Raw genomic sequence first — 23,544 nt, 5'->3', positions numbered from 1 at the left:
CAGGCAAACACTCACAACCTCCAATCCCCAGCCTGTTAGGGAGCAAATTAAATTTAGAATCTTCCTGCAGTCCGACTACTTTCAAGATGCTTGGAGGAGTCAAAACCTGACCTCTAGGGAGTTCACTTTCTATTCATATGGACACAAAGTACATACTAGGATTGACTATATTTTCCTATCATCCTCCTTGTCCTCCATCTGTCACACTACAAAAATTATCTGATGGGGTGATTAAGCTCCAGTGGAACTAATACTCCACTCATATTTACAACTACCACACACAAAACCTCATGGCGGCTAAACGAACCGCTGTTGGAGTCCCCAAATACACAGGACAATCTAGCTACCCAAACGATTACTTTTGTTCGAATAAGGCCTTTATCACAAAATATACTATGGGAAACCCACAAAGCAGTTATTAGAGGCATGTGTACAGCCTCTGCCACTACTCTAAATAGAAACAAAGCTTAGCAGCAACTCCTTACTACAGACTTGTAGAGGGCAATCAGGCAACTATCAAGTTACCCAACAATACACAATCTTTCTAAAATTATCTCACTTAGGAACGCTCTAAGGGACCTACACATAGTGGAAGCAGATAAAATGCTAAATAGCTACAAACAAATTTATTATGAACAAGCCAATAAGGCCCACACATTATCAGCCTCCAAACTTCGCTCCAGACAAGCTCTCCAACCCCCTCAAATCATACATACAGCCAAAGGCTTAACCAGCTCTAAACTTTATAATGTTTTCCCTAACACAGAAACTGACTTGCTAACCCAGAAACAAATCACCTTATTCACCAAGGCTAGGCTTCTTAAAATTACTCCAGAGGACCTAGCAACTATTAAAGAGCCAATTACAACAAAGGACATCATAGAGCTGTTAAAAATATGCCCACCAATAAGACACCAGGACCTGATGGCCTACCATATGGGTATTACAAAACATTTAAAGGAGAATTCAACCTGTTCGTAAAAAAAGCCTGTACACCCCTCCCTCCTCCCCCCAGGCTAACTACCCCCCCCCCCGGGAGATGCCCCATACTTCATACTTACCCTTCAGTGCAGATTCTTCCAGCGGAGTTGCACGGATTCTGCCCATGCTCAGTTGGAGCAGTTTTCCGGTTTGCGACAACTGCGCATGCGCAAAATTACACTGAAATTGCGATCTCTCAGTCAGCTTACAGAGATCACACTGGAAGAATCTGCGCCAAGGGGTGAGTATGGGGCATCTCCCTGGGGGGGTAGTTAGCCTGGGGGGAGAGGGGTACGGGATTGTTTACGAACAGGTAGTTAGCCAGGAGGGAGGGGTGTCTACCTGGGGTGGGGGGTACAGGTTTTTTTACGTACAGGTTGAATTTTCCTTTAAGGACCATTAAACTTCACATATGTTAGCGCTGACATATCCCTTATACCAAAGCCTGGTAAGGACCATACAGTATATTCTATTTACAATTCCAACACCCTATCAACTCCGATTTAAAAATATTTACAAAATGATTGGCATCTCGAATAAATCACATTCTACCTAAACTAATCCACCCTGACCAAGTAGGCTTTGTTTTGGGAAGGAAAGCAAGTGACAGCACACTTAGGGCAGTGACAATAATTGATTTTATCAACACCAATAAAATACCAGCCAACCATATGTTCCTCCAGCCAGTTGCATTTATTATTTTTACTGTAGTTGCCAGAGCAAATGTAACTGCCGATTGGCTACTGTGGCTTTCTGCATTGGATCAAGTCAGTGTTACTAAATATGGGCCCAAGTATCATGATTCATCATACACAAATAATTTTTGGCCAATACTGAAGTGTGACCATTGTGTCTTGTAGAGGTATAATGATCATCAGGTGTGAAATATATTACCTGCTCCATTTGTTCATATAAAAAATATACAAAATAATATATATTGCACATATACATTTATTATGCAATGTTTTCAGAACAATAACAGCATTAAATGCAAGTTTATCAAAATGTATGTTTGGTGCATTAAGGCAATTTGTAGACTGCGCTATTACAGCTTAAGAACAGTCTTTACAGTCTTCAAATATTTTTCATCTGGAAAAGGTTTCCTTGGGCTTCCGGGCTGAAGGAACTTTGCAATTGTTGGGATCTGCTTTATTCTCTCTTTGTAGTCCTAAAACATACAGGCAAAGAAGAATTAAACTGCATAAAAAGTTTCCATTTTTGTATAGTGAAAGAAAATGCAATTCTAAGAACTTTCTATTATACATCATTTACAATAGTTCTAAAGGGGACATATAGAACAATTTAAAATCCATCTAATCTTGTAGGCAATAATGAGTTTTATACTTTGCTGGTTTGAATTTGGGCCCCTTTACTCCCCATAGATCCTCTCTGGTCCCTGTCAGTGTTTCAATGATATGTAAGTGTATTCTGTTGCCAGGTCTCCTGCAAACCCTAGCAAAGCAGCTAGGGCAAATTTTCAATAAAGCACAACTTTCCTAACTCAGCACATTCCTTTTGTATTTAAATATAAAGATGTAAGCGATTGTCCTTGCCACTATAAGTGTGCCTTGTGTGCCCTTGGCCTTAGAGGAGTATAACGCAACTGCACATTTATGGGGTTTTTTCACTTATAGTGGCACGGACAATACCTATAATATTTATATTTACTAGATGTTTGATCACAAAGTTTCATTCGACACTGCTTTCATTCGACACTGGCAACAAAAGCAAGAGTGAATGTATATATAATGTATTTACACACCAAGGGGGTTATCAAAATCCAATGTTTTCTTTCTGAAAACCATTCCGACCAATCAATAAATTTTCATGAAAATTTCTTTGCGCTAGAAAAGACTAAAATCGTGAAAAAATCCAAATCCTAAAAAAGTTTTTGGGATTTGTGGCCGAAAACTGTGACTTTTTTGGATTTGATGCCTGAAACCACAAAATCTTTGGATTATTGAACAAAATCCAGCGCAGATCAGCATTTCAACGGGACATCTGTCATAGGAGTATATTTATCAAAGAGTGAAGTTAAAGATCACCGCAGTCCTCTAGAGTAAAATTCCACCACTCTTCCTTCATTGTTTACCTGCAGGTTAGGGAAGCAGGACAGTATGTCACCGTGGAACTCTTCTGTCATTAAAATGGCTTCCATTAGTTGCACGTCTGCCCAGCTAAATTTATTTCCAACAAGAAAGTGTTGACCTTTCAAAACCTGGGTAAAAAAAAAAAAAAATATATATATATATATATATATATATATATATATATATATATATATTTATATATATTATTGTCCTAATAATTACATAATACAGTAAAACCCTGATTCTACCATCACCAGGGCCAGATTCCTTGGGCGGGCGCCCCTAGGCTGCACAGTCCGATCGTCCTCCCCCCCGGCGTAAGCGCCATTGAACGGCACATTTCCCCATAACGCGGCGGGGCTTCTTGCTGCCTCTAATTCGGGCCTGATCACCACAGGGCACCACATATATATTATGTAATTGCCTTGGAAATGTAGAAATGCAAATGACCTGTGTGGTACTGTGAAAAATTGTCAGCAGTTTCAGGAATAGGATCTATTATCAGGAATGCTCAGGACCTGGGCTATTCCGCATAAGGGGTTTTTCCATGATTCGGGCTGCTTCTAAGATTTATGTGCTATGACTTTACTAATAAAAGGATCAGATGTCTGGAGTGGAGTGGGTTGCCGAATCCTTTTTTATTTTCCAATCCATTTTTTTAAATACAGCTTGTGCTGGATTTTGGAGCAGCCCCCTCTGAGTGCTGTTTTTTGGAGCGAGCTTTTCTTCCATTTCTTCTGTAATTTCCCCACTTTTTAGTTCTCCTTCCCTCAACCCCACAGCTATTTTCATTTAGTTGTGCTCCACTCATTGTTTTTATGTTATCCTTCCCGGTTAAAACTTTTGATATGAAAGATAACAAAAGTGGTAAAAATTAGATTTTATTTGAAGAATGAACTGAAATGTTCTGAAAGTTTGCTATGATTATCATCTTGGCTAGCTGATAAACGTATCACTTTTTCACAACTTTTGTTAGGCCTCATATAAAAAGTTTTACCTATAACTATGTTCTCCTTCATAATTTACTTTAAATGGTGGCGACCCGCCCCACCAATGATATCACAAAAAGGGGCGGAGCGATAAAAAGGAAGCCGGCAAACCGGCTGTGCAAGGTGACGTGCGAGGTGAGCAGGAAGAAGAGCTCAACCTGGACCCGCCCACAAGAGGTGCAAGGTCGGCCCGAACCCACCCTACCTGTGGGTATCGGGCTGGCCCTCACATCACTACTGTAGAGGCAGCTATTCAAAGCTGAAAAAGGAGAAAAGGCACACAGCAGATAACAGAAAAGCTGCACTTTAAAGGTTACACAGCACATTGTTTATATAAACTATAGTAGTGTTTTTGAAGCAAACACAAAACAGTGAGTTATATTTTCATTACAGGTGTGGCACCAGTTATCCAGAATGCTTGGGGTCTGGGTTTTCCAGATAATGGATATTTCGATAATTTGGATCTTCTTACCTTAAGTCTACTAGAAAATAATTTAAACATTAAATAAACCCAATAGGCTGGTATTGCTTCCAATAAGGATTAATTATATCTTGGATCAAGTACAAGTTACTGTTTTATTATTATGGAGAAATGGAAAATCATTTTTAAAAATTTGGATTATTTATATATAATGGAGTATTTGGGAAATGGCCTTTTGTAATTCTGAGCTTTCTGGATAACGGGTTTCTAGATAACGGATCACATGCCTGTACTTTAAAATACTTTACTTTTTTGAGGTTACATTCTTGTAACCTCTTTTCCATTCTTTTCTCCTACTACTGACTTCATCCTTTCCCTATTTTATGCTTATGCTTTTTCCACATTAGCATTCAGTTTTTAAAAGTTGCTCATAAAAATACAGCACGAGTGTTGGAAGTCTAATGATATACAAATCAGGAGTTTTATTACACATCATTAGGAGTTTAACAGCAAACATTTTATCCATATAGTATTTATACCCTATAGCTTTTTCCAAACTGTTGTTGCTATGGTCCAAATCCCCCTAGCAACCATGCAATGATTTGAATAAGAGACTGGAAAATGAATAGGAGAGGTCCTGAACAGAAAGAAGAGTAATAAAAAGTAACAATAAAAATTAATAACCAGTTGAACTGTTCTGTACTGAAAATTATATTTGCATTATTCTCTGTCTATGCATCTGATTTTGAAAAATAAAAGATTATAAAAAAAAAAAAAAATTAATTTGTAGCATTACAAAGCATTTGTTTTCTAGATTGGATCGGTGAACCCCATTTAAAAGCTGGAAAGTCAGAAGAAGGCAAATAATTCAAATACTATAAAAACTAAATGAAGACCAATTGAAAAGTTGTCCATCTACTGACTAACTGCATTGCTCAGAATTCACTTGTGTTAATATCAGCTTATCAGATTTATTGGCTAAATAAGCAGGGCAATTTGGCCAGCCACATATATGGCCTAATCATATAATATCTGATAATTCTGCCTGTATTGACCAGTTGAGTAGGGAGCAATACAGATAGGTGTTGATATATAGTAAGCATCTATCCTAGTGATAAATACATGATATTGTTTAACAGAAAAGATTAACATAGTTCGTTCGTTTTGGCAGTTGAGTTCATCGCCCAAGCCACTGAAATGGCCACGTTAAACAAAAATTACTGAAAAGATAAAACACTATATCCTTACCTTTTCAAATACAGGAAAATATCTATTTGTTGCACTCTCTTTAATTTTTTCTTTTTGTTTTTCCTTGACAGAATCCTCAAGGAAGATATACATTAAACCCAGAGACAAAAGGTCACTTGTTCCATCTACATACATGTCAATACTGAAATAAAATAAGAAATTAAGTTCAGTTCACATAAAATATCCTTTTACTCTTCAAAAATGGCCAAAGCGTCAGTATTTTGTTACGAATTTCCAAAGCAGTTGCAGGTATGGCACATAAACAAGGTACATTCAGGGGCGTGCCGCCAATGAGGCGAGCTGAGACGCTTGCCTCAGGCGGCAACGCCGGAGAGGTTTTCAGGGGCGGCAAAAAGCCACTCCTGGTACCTTTAAGAGTCGAATTTCCGTTTTTTAAACCGGAAATTCGGCTTTACTAATGCGAGAGAGCGCAATTGCGCTCTCTCGCATTAGTGTTCCTGCCTCCCCTCCCGACAGGTAAGTCGGCGAGGGGGGGCAGCATTGCAGGAGCCGCCTCAGGCAAGAATCGGCGCTGGGTACATTATTTTGTAACAGGCCTTGGAGTATCCATGGCAGAAAATAAGAGTGTAATTGCCATTTTTAGCTGGGTCCCCCTACACAGTTTTTTTCTGATTCCCATGTGCTGAAGATTCTGCAGTCCAACATCAATTACCTGATCAATCACTGTTTTTGGTAGAAATTATATTTCTACATGGCAAATAATTTACTAGTAGGTGTAGTAGAGTAAGTCATGACATGCATACTGCTGATTCTGTGTCACTGAATCATTAATTGAGGCTTGTTCAAAATAACAATAGCTTGTTCCAAGTAATAGTAGTGGGGAGTTAAATTAGTGAGGTCATTCATTCTGTGAAATGGGGTGTCCATTATGGCCCTTATTGAGGAAGGAAGGCAGCAAATGTGCATGCTGGATAAAGTGTATTTCTCTCTGAAAATCTGAGTAAAATGGGTCATTGCAGACATTGTTCAGAAGAACAGTGTACTTTGATTAGAAAGTTGATTGGAAAGGGGAAAACATATAAAGAAGTGCAGAAAATGATAGAGTGCTCAGCTAAAATGATCTCAAATGCTTTAAAATGGCAACCAAAACCTGGAAGACTTGGAAAAAAAGGAAAACTCCTTAAAACTAACCTATGAGTACTGTTATAATTAGAAGGCGCCTATGTGAAGCCAAGCGATCAGTGAGAAGCCCCCACAAAGTCCCATTGTTGAAAAAAAGACATGCTAAAGAGTTTACAATTTGCCAAAGAACACATTGACTGACCTAAAAAGAAATGGTGTAACAGTCAGGACAGTGAGGTTGTGGAATGCAGTGCCGGGTGATGTTGTGATGGCTGATTCAGTTAATGCCTTTAAGGGCTAGTCCACACGGGGAGATAGCCAGGCGTTTGCGGTCGCGGCGACAAAGCGCCGCGCCAGTCGCCGCGACCGGCGCAGGCGACAGTTTTGTATGGGCACCTATGTAAAAACGCCTGTGCTAACCACACGAGGCGATGCGCTTTTCAAAAGTCGCCTGAAAAAGCCTGGCGAGGCATTTTCAGGCGACTGTTGAAAAGCGCATCGCCTCGTGTGGTTAGCACAGGCGTTTTTACATAGGCGCCCATACAAAACTGTCGCCTGCGCCGGTCGCGGCGACTGGCGCTGCGCTTTGTCGCCGCGACCGCAAACGCCTGGCTATCTCCCCGTGTGGAATAGCCCTAAGAATGGCTTGGATGATTTTTTGGACAGACATAATATCAAAGGCTATTGTGATACTAAGCTCTATAGTTAGTATAGGTATGGGTATATAGAATTTATGTGAAAGTATGTAGGAGTGTGTGTATGGATGCTGGGTTTTCATTTGGAGGGGTTGAACTTGATGGACTTTGTCTTTTTTTTACCCAATTTAACTATGTAACTATGTAATTTGTGGACTGATAAAAGCAAGATTGTTATTTTTGGGACTAGAGGCCGCAGACAGTTTATCAGACGACTCCCAAACACTGAATTCAAGTCACAGTACAGTGTGAAGACAGTGAAGCATGGTTGCACAAGTATCATGATATAAGGATGTTTCTCATACCATAGTGTTGGGCCTATTTATCACATACCAGGGATCATGGATCCATTTCAATACATCAAGATACTTGAAGAGGCCATGTTGCCTTATGCCAAAGAGGAAATTGAAAATGGGTTTTTTCGACAAGACAAAGACCCCAAACACACCAATAAACAAGCAACATCTTGGTTCCAGAATAACAAGATTGATGTTATGGAGTGGCCAACCCAATCCCTTAACATTAATCCAATAGAAAACCTGTGGAATGTAACAGGTGCCAGAAGTTGGTGGACTCCATGCAAAACAGATGTGCGGCAGTTCTTAGAAACACTGCTTATACAACTAAATATTAGTTCAGTGATTCCAAGGAAAGCAAAATCTTGAAACATTTTTCAGTTTATACAGTGAATGTTTGAGTTTGTTAAGAAGAATGCAGACACTGCTATTATTTGGAACAGCCTAATATTCCCTTTTCTTTACTTTCTGTAAAGGAATAACACAAATTTGCTGAAAAAAATGTTGCCTGATTATCATGGTCTACATACCAGAATGTAACATTTGGCCACAGCAGACCTGTACATTACAATTGGCTGGGCAAATGCAGAGGAATATACCCCATATATAAGGGATTATTTCACATAATTGTTCCTATACAGTATTAGAGCATAGTAATAGGCATAAATGCAGACAAAGTGGAATCTATTCTGTGTGTAATGGGGCAGTAATAGAAACCATTTAAAAATAAGCCAGAAGTTTCCCCACAAACCAGCAAACCCAGCAAACCAAAGGTCCTTACAAAAGTCTCTCCTTCTGGTCATTTCCATACAGGTTGTATTTTCCAGCAAGGTAAGACAAAATGGCTTTAGTTTGTGTCAGCTTCATCCCATCCATTTCAACCAGAGGAACTTGTCCAAACATCAAAATTCCATCTATGCAAATGAAAACAAAATGAGCATCCAGGTCTGATTTTACCTTTTTATTGTATTTTCTTAGCACACAGAATTAGATCTGAAGAAGACACTGTCACTGGTTACAATGGAAATGTCCTACAAGTGAAAGCTGCAGGATACTGTATAAATAAATTGTTACTGTATGCTGGAAACCAATCAGTGTTTTGTAAGCCCAATAATTAGACTCTCAACGCAATTTTTATTTAGTATATGTATATACATCTGGACATAGCTTGTTGTCAAACCATAACTGGAACACGTTAAAAATGCAACTATTAGCAATTATAATGCCAAATATAAAGGCAAAATGAAAATCAAGCCCCCCCCCTTAGATGCATATTAATAGTTAATAACACCCTAAGGGGCAAATTCACTAACCAGCGGAGTTGCGCTAGCGCAGGCTTCACCACACTTAGCTAGGCGAAGTTTCATCAGGGCGCAGTTAATTCACTAAAATCCGAAGTTGCTCTCAGGGAGCGAACGGTAGCGAAGTTGCGCTAGTGTTAATTTGTCAAGCAAAGCGAAGTTACGCTAGTGATGCCTAATTTGCATACGGCACCAAGTTAAAGTACAATGGACATATATGTAACAACAAATACATTACACTACACAAGCCTGGGAAAGCTTCATAAGATAAAGTAGAGTTGTTATATTGCCCTATACAGGTGCTCACTGTATAGTTTAGGTGCCATACGTTAGGAAATGTAGGGGGAGGAAGGAGGGTACCCTTTTTTTTCAGCCTATCACCCTTAAAAAAGTAAAAGACTCACCTTTTTTTGAAGCAAGTCCTATCTACTCTATTGCGCTTCACCTGGTCTGAGGTGGTGAAGGCAAGTCTGGCGCAAGAGGTAACGTTCAGTAAAATGCGCAAGTTAGTGAATTAACGTAGTTACGTCCCATCGCCATAGCGCAACTTTGCCTGGCATAAGGGTGCGAAGTAGCGCTAGAGTAGGTCCACTTCGCTAGCGAATTTACGTCAGCACCCGTTAGTAAATCGGCGAAGTAACGAAATGACGTCACGCTGGCAAATTTGCGCTAGAGTTAGGCGCTTCGCACTTTAGTGAATTTGCCCCCATAAGTTCTTCCAAGCCAATTCCATTACCAAAGAATTTACAGGCAACAGCTGAACTTCCAGCATTAACAGTAAGGGGCAAATTTATCAAAGTGTGAATTTAGAACTCACCACAGAAAAACTCACTTTCTATTCATTCCTATGGGATTTTTAGAATAAAATGTATCAATGGAGTTTACCATTTGATAAATATGCTTTTAAAAATACTATAGGAATGAATAGAATGTGAGTTTTTCTGTGGTGAGTTCTAAATTAACACTTTGATAAATCTGCCCCTTATTGTTGGTAGCAGGGTGTTCAAACTTATTCTAGAACAGACACTTACACTGCTTCTCTCTAGTCTAATTAAAGGGGACCTGTAACAAATAATCCCAAATACTATTTTATGATGTTAATCAAGCAAAATAAATTTACATACACTATAAAAATTAATCAAGCAGGCAGGAGCTATTTTGTGTACATTGTTGTGAGAGCAAGCTTTGCATCATGCCAAAATCTTGTTTATGCGCCAGAATGGGGCACCTGATACCCATGCATAACTAGTTTGTGGGAATGGAGGGGGGGGGAGTGTGGGAAGAGCACTGATATCTAGTGAAAATGAAAGCAATTGCCTGCCCTGCCTCTATGCCTAAGGCATAGAGGAGGGGCAGGCTAAATATGATCTATACAGATATAGATGTTTTTATTAAAAAAAAAGAAGTTGGGTCTCATGTTTAATTTGAAAAAGACCTTTGTTATACAGCTTTTTATGTCTGGGTGACAGGTCCCCTTAAGGTCATTAGGGCTCATTTACATCCATAAATGGTGAGTTGCACTGTAAGAATAGCGGGCACATATCATTCACTGGGATAATTATATTATGATTATTTTATGCTTTACTTGTAATTGTATTCAATGGGAACTTGCTTTCTGCTCCCCTCTAGCTTCTGAGACAGCTGCAAAGTTACAGTGGTATACTGACTGATCATTGTATTATGTACTTTGTTGCTTGACAAAGGTTACTCTAAAGTTGTGATACACTTCTTGAGAACTGGGTTAGAGCTAGCATTTCAAAATACTTGTTAGGGGGTCCCCGTGGTGTTTAAACATGTGCTGGGGTTTGCTGTGCTATCCACAGGGGAGGAACCAGTGGCGTAACTAGATATTACTGGGCCCCACAGCAAATTATTTTTCAGGCCCCCAAAATGTTTAGAGGTTGACTTGTTTCTCCAATATTTATTGAAATTGTATATGAATTAGGGCCTCATGGGGCCCCTATACCTTCTGGGCCCCCCTGCAGCCGCAGGGTCTGCTTCCTCTATAGTTACGCCCCTGGGAGGAACGGCATATTGATTGATGGTTTTTTTGGTGTGCTACCACTATTAATGTGGGTATAGTCTTAACATTTCTTGTGATGAAAATTGGTGTGGTTTAAAAAATGGGAGTGGTCCACACTTCCATTATCAGTCCTCCACCACGTTGACCAGAATAATTCTGGCCCTTGGTACCACAGATGTTGAACAGCACTACCTAGATTTAACAAAAGGATACATACATGGTATTAAGGAAACAGAATAAAAGGAGAACAGGCAGAATGTCTCAAAGATTAAAAGAGCATTTGATCATTAAATGAACATTTAGAAATTATGTAGATATATAATCGGAGACAATATGTAGTTGGTGTGATTTTTTGGTTTATTTAGTTCTCCAGTTTGGAATCTGAGCAGCTATTTGGTGGCTAGGGTGCAATTTACTCTAGCAACTAGGTAGTGGTTTGAATGGTAATATAATATAAATGGGTCAGAATATAAAGATAAGCAATAAAAATAATTATAAAGTTGTAGCCTTCCAGAACAACAATTATTTGCCTGCTGGGAATGAAAGCTGTCAAGAGGCAGAAGTAGGAGGAAAAAAAAAAAAAGACCAACTGAAACAAGACATTTGTTAGCGTAAAAAGTTACAAATGTAAAAGTTAACATAAAAGTTGAACTATGTCTAAAGGAAATGTTAAAACTAAGTTAGCTTTATCAGAAAGGTCTATATAACATACACTAGAGTGTAGATACAGTCTGGATATTATAGCTTTCACACTGGTAAGCTACAACACATTGGGTGGGTCAGTCCCCTTACCTTAATATAAGGCAATGTCACAAGAACATTACTGCAGTAGAGAGAAGAAAAATAAAAGTATACCTTTAAGTAACTGTTCATATTGTTCCCTTGTTTCAATATATTTTTCAACAAACTGCAGAGAAAAAGAACAGACAAAAAGTATGTGTGATTTGTTCAGATATTCATTTTTAATACAAACATATATAATTTTTGCTCAGTCAAAGCCCAAGTAGCTGGCCCCCTGGATGCTCTAATCAAGCTTAAAATATGGGTCACTTACATGCCTGCAAAATATTTAATCAGAATTAATACAGTACATGGGTATACAGCAGATTATTGTATGCATAAATCATGTTTTTATGTATACCTGTGTGGGGGCTGTCATTTTCTTTATACAGGAATGGGATCCATTATCCAAAAACCTGTTATCCAGAAAGCTCTGGATTACAGAAAGGCTGTCTCCCATAGACTCCATTTTATCCAAATAATCCAATTTTTTTTAAATATTCTTTTTTTCTGTAATAATAAAACAGTACCTTGTACTTGAGCCAAACTAAAATATAATTAGTCCTTATTGGAAGCAAATCCAGCCAATTGGGTTTATTTAATTTTTACATGATTTTCTAGTAGACTTAAGGTATGAAGATCCAAATAACGGAAATATCCGCAATCCAGAAAACCCTAGGTCCCAAGCATCCTGCATAACAGGTCCCATACCTTTACTACTTTTTAAAGGAGCAGTTTTCTTTTGCAAAAGGTTAATACCTATTTTTAGTTCTGTTTTTTAATAATTTTTGTAACATGCAAGCATGGCACAAACGGCGCCTTGTTTTCCGAAGTCGCCCTCACAAGGAAACTTCAGGCAACTTCGGAATACGAAGCGCCGCGTGTGCCATGCCGCAGGCGATCTTTCATTATAGCTGGGGGAAGCCGTTCGGGGAGATTAGTCGCCCCAAAGAAGAGGCGATTAGTCGCAAGGCGACTAAATCTCCCCGAATCGCCAGGTGTGCCCTTACCCTAAGGGCTTTTTCACACGGGGACAGCATGTTGCTTCCCACCTGCGATTGGAGCTTGCATGCGTCTGTAAGTACTGCTCAATTTAAAAGAATAGATTGCATTTCATCCTGCAATCTCCTGTGGTGAACAGCATTAAAATGACTGCAGGGGAAGGCAGGAAAAAATGTGTGAAAGAGACATAAGGTTCTGTAGCATAATGTAAACAACATGCTGTCCCAGAAAATGCTTGGTAAATATTGTGTTACACAAAGATAATAGAAGTGATTTCCTCTTCTAAAAATACTGTATGTACATGGTACACTGTCTGAGCTATATGCTACATGGTAACTATATATTAGAAAGAAGAAAAAATCAATAGCATTCTGCAAACCATGATTATAACTGTTACTGTAAGCAAACGTGAGTGTCCATTAAAACTGTCACTATCGTTCAGCTTCTAAAGATAATCCTCTTAATATGTTACCAAGCAAAAATATGTTTCGCCTGGTCATATGAAAACTTCTCCATACTTCTCCAGTATGATCATGGTACAGAAACGAAGGCACCGTCTCTTACCAAAATGGCATTTAATAATTACTCACCTGTGTATGGGGGAAACTAAGCATAAACAATTCAAGTTTGGGGAACTTCACTGACCTCAACACCAGCTGCAGCCAACAACCACCTGATCGACTCCATGCGCCCTCTTCCATTAAAATAGTGCAGAACAGGTTTTTCTGCCATGCTATTTGTTTTCTAAATATAAGAAAAAATAAACATAAGAATAATGTAGATGTTTCATTGGTATTTTTAATCAGTATATTCACAAAAAATATCTATTCGCGCTGCAGTTCCCAAAAAACACCTTAATATAAAGTCATGGCTTTTTTTTTCATGAAATGTTATCGTGAAACATGATACATCTACAATCTGGCTGTTGGAAAGCAGATGAATTCATAAAGGAATAATTTATTTCCCTTGTTGTGTATGTACACAAGAAAAGAAAATCACCATGTGTGATGCAGGCGTGCAAGTTTTGACCTTTGAAGGCAACCTTGGGATGATGACAAAAACAAATTTTACAAAAAGACACTGACTGATTGATATGGTTGTGTCATTATTAGGTTATAAGTGATGTGCCCTGCGAAACATTGAGGCCCACCAAACTGTCAGAGCACTCTTAACATAGAGGCCGGGGTTAGGGTGGCAAGATTTTAAGGACGGCATGCCATCCAGCCCATGAGCTGCTAAAACATGGCAGGAGGGACCCACAGGCTCTAGGACCCTGCAGCCTTGGGGCGCCCAAGGCCAAAATTTGGCCCTACAAATCTGTCCATTCATTGGCGGACAGATTTTTTTTCAAGGATATAGACAGATATTTAAAAACTTCTCACTAGCATTAGAAAGGGCTCTTCAAGGTGGAAATTCTAGAAAGAATGCATGCATGATTTAGCCATCATATCAAAGCAGTAAACAGTATAAAGAACTGTAGGGTGCACATTTATGTAGTGACATTACTCATATAATTTCCGTTTAACACATTTTAAAAAGTAAAAAAAAGGCAATGCAAAATAATAACACGAAAAGGTGGATTAGAAGAAGATACTTACATTTTAATATAATACTTTTTAATATTAAAAGAACAGGAAAAAAACAAGAGGTGCTTTGCAATAAATGCAGATTTATGCTACATTACTTAAAATCAATCAAGGTAGTAATAGGAGCAGAAAACCAGGAAAGAAAGAATAATTGTTAATAAAACAATACACTGTGGGGGTCTGCACTGCCGGTTTTCAAAGCATTCTGAGTAACAGGTTTCCGGACAACAGATCCCATCCCTGTAAATGATGCACATGGGGACACTTCCACGGACAGTAGTTGTAGAGTGGATGACAGGCCCCAACACAGAACTCAAAGCTGAATCATCAATATAATACCTGATGTTTAATGGTTTAACCCTAGATTGCAAAGGTTGTCTTAATTGAAATCCCTTAAAGTTTTCTCAACTGCATGTAAGTGTCCATGCGTGACTTAGTCGGTTATCATAAATAAGTCAATTTGAAGAGATTTTAAATATTTAAGAGTGACTTAGTCCATAGTACCAAATATGATCATTTGCAGAGAATGGAACATACTGAGCACCTGCATCAAGCACCTGAATAAACATCTGTTTATGAATTAACATCGTCCATCAACATTCCTGAAATAAACATCCCCAGAAACATCACTAGCCCCATGTCATGAGGGAAATTAGGATTCATTCCAAGTCTTTTTGAGACTGTGTTTTCATTCGTTATTTTTTAATGTGAATAAAAATTTAAGAATAATAAAATCCAGGATTAGACCATTTTCCCCATCAAATGGGGTTGGTTGATTTCTCTGCATCCAGTGGCTTAATAGCTACCAGAAGTCTTTGCGGGCATGTATTGGGCATATACATATCAGACACTATAGTTAAGTGTATTTTTGCAAGTCATGCTTAGTCAGCTTTGCACAATTTATACAGCAGGCTGAACATGAATGAGGCTCCCTTTAAGGGGGTAGCATTGAAGAGGGAAATTGGGCATAACTATCAAGCTACCAGCAAAACCGGTTCTTTAGACTTCTTAGTATTAGGCAGAACAAAAAGGTTGGTGAAACTGATGGGATCCCAGTATATTGCCATGATCAGTACTAGTCTCTGTGTCGTACAGAGAAATGAGCCATTGGTCCTTTGGAAGAAGGGCCCTTATTGGTGCCCTTATTAACATAAATTCAACTCATTGTTATGAAGCCCACATAGCTCCTGATGCAATGCAGAGTAACTCCAATTATATATGTCACATGGAGTGCAATATAAACCTGAGTTTTTGGGCGTTTTTTTTATGAAGATTTTAATTTTTATCAAATCTTCTTGTTGTTTTTACCCATAAGATTAAAAAAAGATGATTGTACCAAGTAGTAACATAAAATACATCAACTAAAAAAAAAAAAAAAAAAACAACTCAGAATGCTGTTACACAATGTAATTACTAAATGATTAATCAGCAGCAGCACACCTTCATAGCTCATGCCCTCTTTAGTTTCTCATTGTTAATGCTAACTGGTCCTCGGAGAATATGCACTTCCCCTTTTAGGGAGATAGAAACATGGTTGTTTAGTACCAATACATTATATAACGGTATCTTTAAAAGAGAGAAACTTGTTATGGACAGATTTGGTCTTCCTGTCTAAAGTAAAACATGGAAATGAATTGAATATTCATCGTGCAGCACATATATTCTAGTCCTCCACTTTGCTCTCTGGATACTTAGTATTACAGTATTGTATAACAATAAACTAAAAAAAATATACAAAAACTATACACAACCCAAGCGACAAAAGAATATCACTTAGCATTTTATTAAAGCATGGATGTGAAGGAATAGAGATTCAATATTTTGGGGTAAACAACTGCAATCCAAAGATGTTAACTAAGCTCATGACATGAGTGAGATCATGATCCACTCCAGGTCTTTTTGAGACTTTATTTCATATAACATATAGTGCATAGAGGAATTCAGACTTGTTAAAATCCAGGACTGGATTATTATCAATGATTGACACCTCTATCAATCTGATACAGATATCTAATGGCATGCAAATTCCACTACCATACAGATGAGTCTGAACTTGAAAGTGAGACACTGTGTGGCACAATGAAGTCCAGACAGAAAAAAAAGTGTCCCGAAACAGCATATACAGCCCATACTGTAGTGAATAACTACTTTAGATCAACTATAAACATAAATCTAAAATTCTATAGTAAACTGCTTACAACAACTTTGATGATCCTGATTCTATGCACAGATGAGGTAACCCAATAAATTACACTATAAAAAGCATACAATGAAGGGAAACTAAAGTCTAAAATAGAATAATGCTAGAAATGCTGTATTTTATATACTAACCATAAACTTACTGCACCAGAAGCCTAATTAAACAAATGATTTATGCTTTCAAAGTTGGCAACAGGGGATCACCATCTTGTAACTATGTTATACATCTTTGCAAGACCAAGACCATGTTCAATGTGGTCTGGGCTGCTGCTTAGGGATTGTCATAAATTATCAAAATTGCACAAGTCAAATAATATCTGCCATAAAAGCAGATACAGAAAGACTGATTAATAATCAGAATATGCAGACTGCACTGGGTCGTAAACCATCATGTAATCTAATGTGGTTTTTATAGTTTTTGTATTGTTTAATACAAACTTTCTCCAACTCCAGAACCATTGGCTGCAGCAAAAAAATCCTCCAAATAGAATCCCAGTATATCTGTTTAAATCTGGCTCCATGGTCTTTGTGCCTGCAACTGGAGTTGGAAATGGATGGAGGATGTAAAGGCAAAAATAAAATAAAATTTTTACTTTAGTAACTGAAAAAGAAACCTATCCCCAAAATACTTTAATAACAAAAATGTGTACAGACACTTGACTGTATGCAGTGAAATTCCCACTTCATTTACATGCTTTGACTGCTGCAGATATGAATCTCTACATTATCACCAGCTTTCTACAGGAAAACAAAGCTGCTCGAGTATTGGGAATCCCTCCCATCTGCCATTTGAAAGTATGTTCCTTTCCATGCAGAGAAGTTAGGGACGGTCTCAAGTTTCTGCAGCAGTCAGAGCAAGTAAATAAAGGGAGAATTTCACTGCATACGGGTTTCTTATAAAAACAGTAGACGGTTTTTAATTAAAGTATATTGGAGATAGGTTTCTTTTTTTTAAAAAAAAAAAGTAAAAATTTGATTTGATTTTTTTGTCTTTGCATTCCCTTTAAACGATCACCGGTCACCAAGTATGGAAATAAGCCCCACAAACTATTACTAAAAGCCAGTATAAACTTGCCTGAATGTTAACCTTATTCTCTTCTTGTGCTACACAAGACAATTTTACAATAAGATAAATACTATGGCAATGAATATATTTTTTTTTTGGATACTCATCTCACAAAAAATGTAAGGCAATAAGAGAGTGAATCACATGGATTACAATACAGTATATCAGAAAGAAAAAAAAGACAGAATTTCAATAATTCCAGATAACCAATCCTATACCTCTACTCAAAAAAAAAAAGCCTTTTGTATATGATAGGATCCGTTATCTAGTAACCAGTGCAGTTACTGTATCTGGAAAGTTCTAACTACAGGAAAGAAATTAGGAATAGTGCAAGTTTTCTTTGCTCTATAAGACAGTACCTTGCACTTAATGATAACTAAGTAAGCATACATCCATATTTATTGCAAAATAAATGTATTGCTATTTTGAAAAAAGTTTTAGGCATAGTGAGCCACACTTTAGAAAAGATCCTTAGCCAGAAATGCTGGAATTTATTTCAGATAATAAATCCCATACGTGTAAATGTATAAATAGTGAAAAGTGCATTTATATTTGGGTGGGGGAAAGTATAATAAGATATTATCTACTAGAAAACTGTGTTATTCTCAAATTCAGCACTTTTAGAGATGTTTAGAATACGAGGTCTCATTTATGAATTCAGGTGCAGCTGTGCTAAAATATATGCAAATGTTGCATCTATTAATTGAATAACATTCAAGCACCCTCCTTTCTGAGTAGTTGCTCTAAGCGTCAATGTGCCCATCTGGTCTGTTCTGATGAATTATTCACAAGTTGGCTTGATGCACAGAACCTGGAATTACTGCCTCCCTGAATGTGGCTGTAAGTTTAGTGTTCCCACAGTGGGTTAATAGCCGAAAACAGACCTGCACCAAAAACATGTTCTAGGGCGGTTTTAAGAATGCATGCTGGTAGTTATGCAATCTCCAATCTTACAATATGCACCATTACAATTGAGTATATTTTAACACATCAGGTTCAGTTGTAAAGGGCACAACATTGAAGCTTCCCCCAACACTGCACTACAAAATGGCACTGCAAAAGCGTCTTACTGCCTTCTGCTATTAGCCCAGGTAAATAAGTGAGCATCATCTACAGGCATACAAGAAAGGAAGGCCTCTACATTATGGCACTGTGTATTATTTACCTGAAACACCTATAAATTCAAAATACAACTTGAAAGTATATGTATATAGTATATTCTAGCAAATATATTTATTTATGCTATTTGTTCAACAATGTGTTTTTCATGGAAACCACCTACTTATATTCAAGATTCCTGTGGAACAAATGTAAAGACATAAATAAAATACAAACTTGAACTTAATCTTTGTGATACTTTCCCTTTAAATGTACATGAAAGTGTAACATGTAGAAAACAAGTTGATAAGACACACCCACAGACTGAATGAGAACAGACTTTACCAGCGCCACACTGTCTGCATTGTACAGATTAAAATACACACACAAAATGTATGATATGCAAGCAGAAATTGTATTGTGTTTACATAAACAGAAATTGCCCATCAACCTTATATTCCCAAAACTACACAAAAACATACTCGATTTCCACCAACACACTGCATATCAGGGATAGGTTTCACTCACACCATGTAAATCGTGCATTATAGCACATAACTAATTGCAGATACGAAGATAAAATCTGTTCTTACCAACGTAAATAAGGATGAAGAATGTGCAAGAATTTGTTTCCAGTGCAGACTGAACGCTCCTACTTAAAGGCTGCAGCTTCCAACCAGTGGCTCCCTGAAAGGCGTAACCCAATGCACCAATCAGAGGCCACTACATTTCTCTATCCATGACATACAAAGGAACCCATCCCTGTATTCAGCAGAATAGAAAGAAAATTCAGGTTAAATCTGCAAATCACTAAAAGTGCTTTGTAATGATGTGCCGCGACATGAAGCCAATAAATAAGCTTGGCTTTGTAAATGTGTATTGTCTATTAAGTAGTAGGCGTAGTATAGCAATTAAGATATTAAAGGGGCGGTTCACTTTTAAGATAACTTTTTGTATGTTATAAAATGGCCAATTCTAAGCAACTTTTCAACTAGTTTTCATTATTAATAGTAATTATAGTTTTTTTAATCATTTGCTTTCTTCTTCTGCCTTTTTCCACCTTTCAAATGGGGGTCACTGACCCCATGTAAAAACGAATGCTCTGTAAGGCTATATATGTATTGCTATTGCAAGTTTTTATTACTCATCTTTCTATTCAGGCCCTCATATTCCTGTCTCTTACTGAAATCAGTGCATGGTTGCTAAAGTAGATTGGACCCTAGCAATCAGACTGCTAAAACTGTGAACTGGAGAGCTGCTGAATAAAAAGATAAATAACCACAAATAATAAAAACAAATGGCATATTGTCTCAGAATATCACTCTCTATCTACAGTATACTTAAAGTTAACACCTCCAGGGGATAAAATTTGCCCTTTTTAGGGCTTATAGTCCTTTATTTAAAAAGACTATAGTTTAGGGTCAGGGTACACAGGCAGATTCAGCAACAAATCTCCTCTTCTTCGGGGCGGCTAATCTCCCCGAACTGCCTCCCCGCCGACTAAAATGTAAATTGTTCGTTTTCCGAAGTCGCCCGAAGTTGCCTCACGAGGAAACTACAGTCGACTTTGGAAAACGAATCACCATCCTGCCCGCTATTTACATTTTAGCCGGCGGGAAGGCAGTTCAGGGAGATTATTCGCCCCCAAGAAAAGGAGATTTGTCCTCGGGCGACTAATATCCCTGAATCTGCCTGTGTGCCCTGACCCTTAGGGGCAAATTCACTAACCTTCGGAGTTGTGGTAGCGCAGCCTTAGCCGCACTTCGCCTGGAGAATTTTCGCCAGGCCGCCGCTAATTTGCCAAAATCCGAAGTTGCGCTCAGGAGGCGAAAGGTAGCGAAGTTGCGCTAGCGTTAATTCGTCAGGCTAAGCGAAGTTGTGCTGGCGAAGGCTAATTTGCATACGGAGCCAAATTTAAATAGACGTGTATGCTGCAGTGCATACAGAACACTACACAAGCCCAGGGAAACTTTATAAAAATTTAAATAGGTGTTCTAATGCCCTATACATGTGCCCACAGTATATGTAAGGTGCCATATGTTAACAAATTTTGGGGGGAAGGTGGGCACCCTAAAAAAAAAATCGCTCTTTTTCAGCCTATCACCCAACATTTTTCAACTTTTTTTTTTACAAACTCCTATCTACTCTATTGAACTTCGCCTGCTCTGACCTGTCAAAGTAAACTCTTAACGTTAAAAAAAAATCTTAGTAAATTTGCGTCATTTCGCCCCTTCGCCAGAGTGCAACTTTGCCAGCATGCGTGTGCGAAGTTGCGCTAGGCTATCCACTTCCCTGGCGAATTTTCGCCAGGGTCACTAATGGTAAATTTGCAAAGTGGCAAAATGACGTTACGCTGGCAAATTTTCACCAGCGTTAGCCACTTTGCATTCTAGTAAATTTGCCCCATTGGGTGAAGCTACTAGTAGCAGCTACTTGTCACTACTACAGAATAGACAATAGTGATAATCGGCTTAGTTAGTTTTGTCTATGGCAGGGTAGTTTTTGGCATTTTTTATTTTTAAGTAGCTGCTACTAGTAGCTCGGTGTCTTCACTGTTAAAGGGGATGTGCACTTACGTAATATAGACTTTTAGCAGGTTATATATTCTAAACAATTTTCAGTTAGTCTTCATTATTTATGTGCATGTTTTTGAATTATGTCCTCAAAAATAGAAAAATTCATAACGAAGACTAATTGCATCATGATTTCTAATACTGTTGTCTACAGGAGACTAAAGTGAAGTGCTGATCAGAGCATGTTTGTGTGTAATTGAGCTAGGCTAGCAGTAGTATAGGACAGGGCATAAAATTCTGTTATTTTCCAGTAGGAAATGTAGGGAAATATGCCCAAATCCTCCAACTTTTAGTACTATTATGTGTTATAGCATGTAGTGTAATGGTGCATCACCCTCCTGTTTCATGCTTTTCATTCAGACATTTATTATATTTAAGAGGTTGATCACCTGTAAGTTCAATTTTAGTATGATGTCGAAAGTAATATTGTGAGACAATTTTTAATTGGTTTTCATGTTTTATTATTTGTTTTTTTTTTATTTAATCCACTTTGCAGTTTCAGAAATCTGGTTGCTAGGTTCCAACTTATCATAGCAACCATGCACTGATATGAATAATAAACTGGAATGTAGATAGGAGATGGCTTGAATAGAAAGATGAGTAATAAAAAGTAGCAATAACAATACATTTACAGTCTTATAGAGCATCTGCTTTTTAGATGGGGTCGGTGACCCCCATTTGAAAGCTGGAAAGAGTCAGAAGATGACAAATAATTAAAAAACTATAACAAAGAAAAAATGAAGGCCAATTTAAAAGTTGCTAAGAATTTGAAATTCTATAACATAACAAAAGTTAACTTAAAAGTGAACCACCCCTTTAATGTTATTTAAGAAATTGTGGTTTGTTAAATACAGCAATATATATATTCTCATAAATCAGTATTTAAGTAATATTTTCCATGGAGCAGAATGCTAACTGTGATATTATGTAGATCATAATGGGACAACAGCACTAAAAGTGATCCTTCTTTAGTAAAGTATGGGCACTCCTGAATTAGGCCAATGCTGTGTCAGAGCAGCTAAAGATGGAAGCGCATAGGAACAGACCTGCTTCTCTTCAGCTGCCTCCATATTGCAGACGGAGAGAAGTGGGGCATCCTCATGTGTAGTGATGGGCGAACTTTTTCGCCTTGTTTCGCCGTGGAAATGACGCCCATAGACTTGTATGGCGGCGTGCGTCAAAAAAATTTCCCACACGACAAAAAAGTTTTGACGCCCATGTACTTTAATGGGCGCTGGTGACATTTCACCGGCGCCGAATTTTTGGTCAAATTCGCCCATCCCTACTGATGTGCCCTTGTCCTTAAGGGGTGGGTATAAGGTGCATTTCAGAGTTGAGCCACCTACACACCTGAGCTAATTCCACTGCAGTATGACATTTACACAACAGCCTTCATTCTCTAGGCCAGGGGACCCAGCTATTTTTACCTGTGAGCCACATTGAAATGTAAAAAGAGTTGGGGAGCAACACAAGTCTCTTGGTGTGCCAAATAAGGACTGTGATTGGCTATTTGGTAGCCCCTATGTGGACTGGCAGACACAAGAGGCTCTACTTGGCACTATACGTAGTTTTTATGCAATTAAAACTTGCTTTCAAGCCAGGAATTCAAAAATAATTACCTGCTTTAAGGACCGTGAGAGCAACATCCATGGAGTTGGTGAGCAACATGTTACTCACGATCTACTGTTTGGGGTCACTGCTCTAGGCACTTGATACGTCAATATAGTACTGTAGAAAATGCATTTACATCGACATCTTTGTTTTCACACAGTCAACTTCTATTTCAAAAGACTTAAGCTGGCCATAGATATAAAGATTTTTAAAAGATCCAATCGTTATCTCGCAAATGATCGTTTAAATGCACGACGTGTCCATCAACTAAAAAGACCATTTAAGATATTGCTGCCTGCTTGTCCCTGCAGACATAGATAGATTGCACTGGGACCGATAACGATGTTTTTGGTCGATCAATTTTCTGACAGATGTCCGACGAAAAATCTAAGATATACTATCGTTCAAATCCCACTAACTTCACGACAATTTGATTGGTGGGACTTCGCTAAAATCCGTTGTTTGTTAAAGAAAAATCTTTGCACCTATGGGGACCTTTATG

The 23,544-nt window shown here is 38.1% G+C and overlaps 1 protein-coding gene across 2 annotated transcripts in view; it reads right to left on the bottom strand.

Annotated features, from left to right (window-relative positions):
* Positions 1-1,914: 1,914 nt before the first annotated feature.
* gsta1.S (glutathione S-transferase alpha 1 S homeolog) overlaps positions 1,915-23,544 on the bottom strand; it is a 22,857-nt gene continuing 1,227 nt past the window's right edge. Inside the window, exons 1-7 of one of the 2 annotated variants that reach the window (XM_018265561.2) lie at positions 19,452-19,620; positions 13,555-13,653; positions 11,983-12,034; positions 8,585-8,717; positions 5,730-5,871; positions 3,074-3,199; positions 1,915-2,149 (exon numbers count right to left, since the gene is read on the bottom strand). In XM_018265561.2, coding sequence (XP_018121050.1) covers positions 2,027-2,149; positions 3,074-3,199; positions 5,730-5,871; positions 8,585-8,717; positions 11,983-12,034; positions 13,555-13,641 — 663 coding nt within the window. In that variant the 5' untranslated portion in view covers positions 13,642-13,653; positions 19,452-19,620 and the 3' untranslated portion in view covers positions 1,915-2,026. Of the gene's footprint in view, positions 2,150-3,073; positions 3,200-5,729; positions 5,872-8,584; positions 8,718-11,982; positions 12,035-13,554; positions 13,654-19,451; positions 19,621-23,544 lie in introns of those variants that run through there. The other variant, XM_041564731.1, reaches the window with a different exon arrangement.

Source organism: Xenopus laevis, chromosome 5S, assembly GCF_017654675.1.
Source record: "Xenopus laevis strain J_2021 chromosome 5S, Xenopus_laevis_v10.1, whole genome shotgun sequence".
Taxonomy (NCBI): domain Eukaryota; kingdom Metazoa; phylum Chordata; class Amphibia; order Anura; family Pipidae; genus Xenopus; species Xenopus laevis.
The sequence above is the reverse complement of the archived record's forward strand: the minus strand, read 5'-3'. Positions and strand labels throughout refer to the sequence as shown.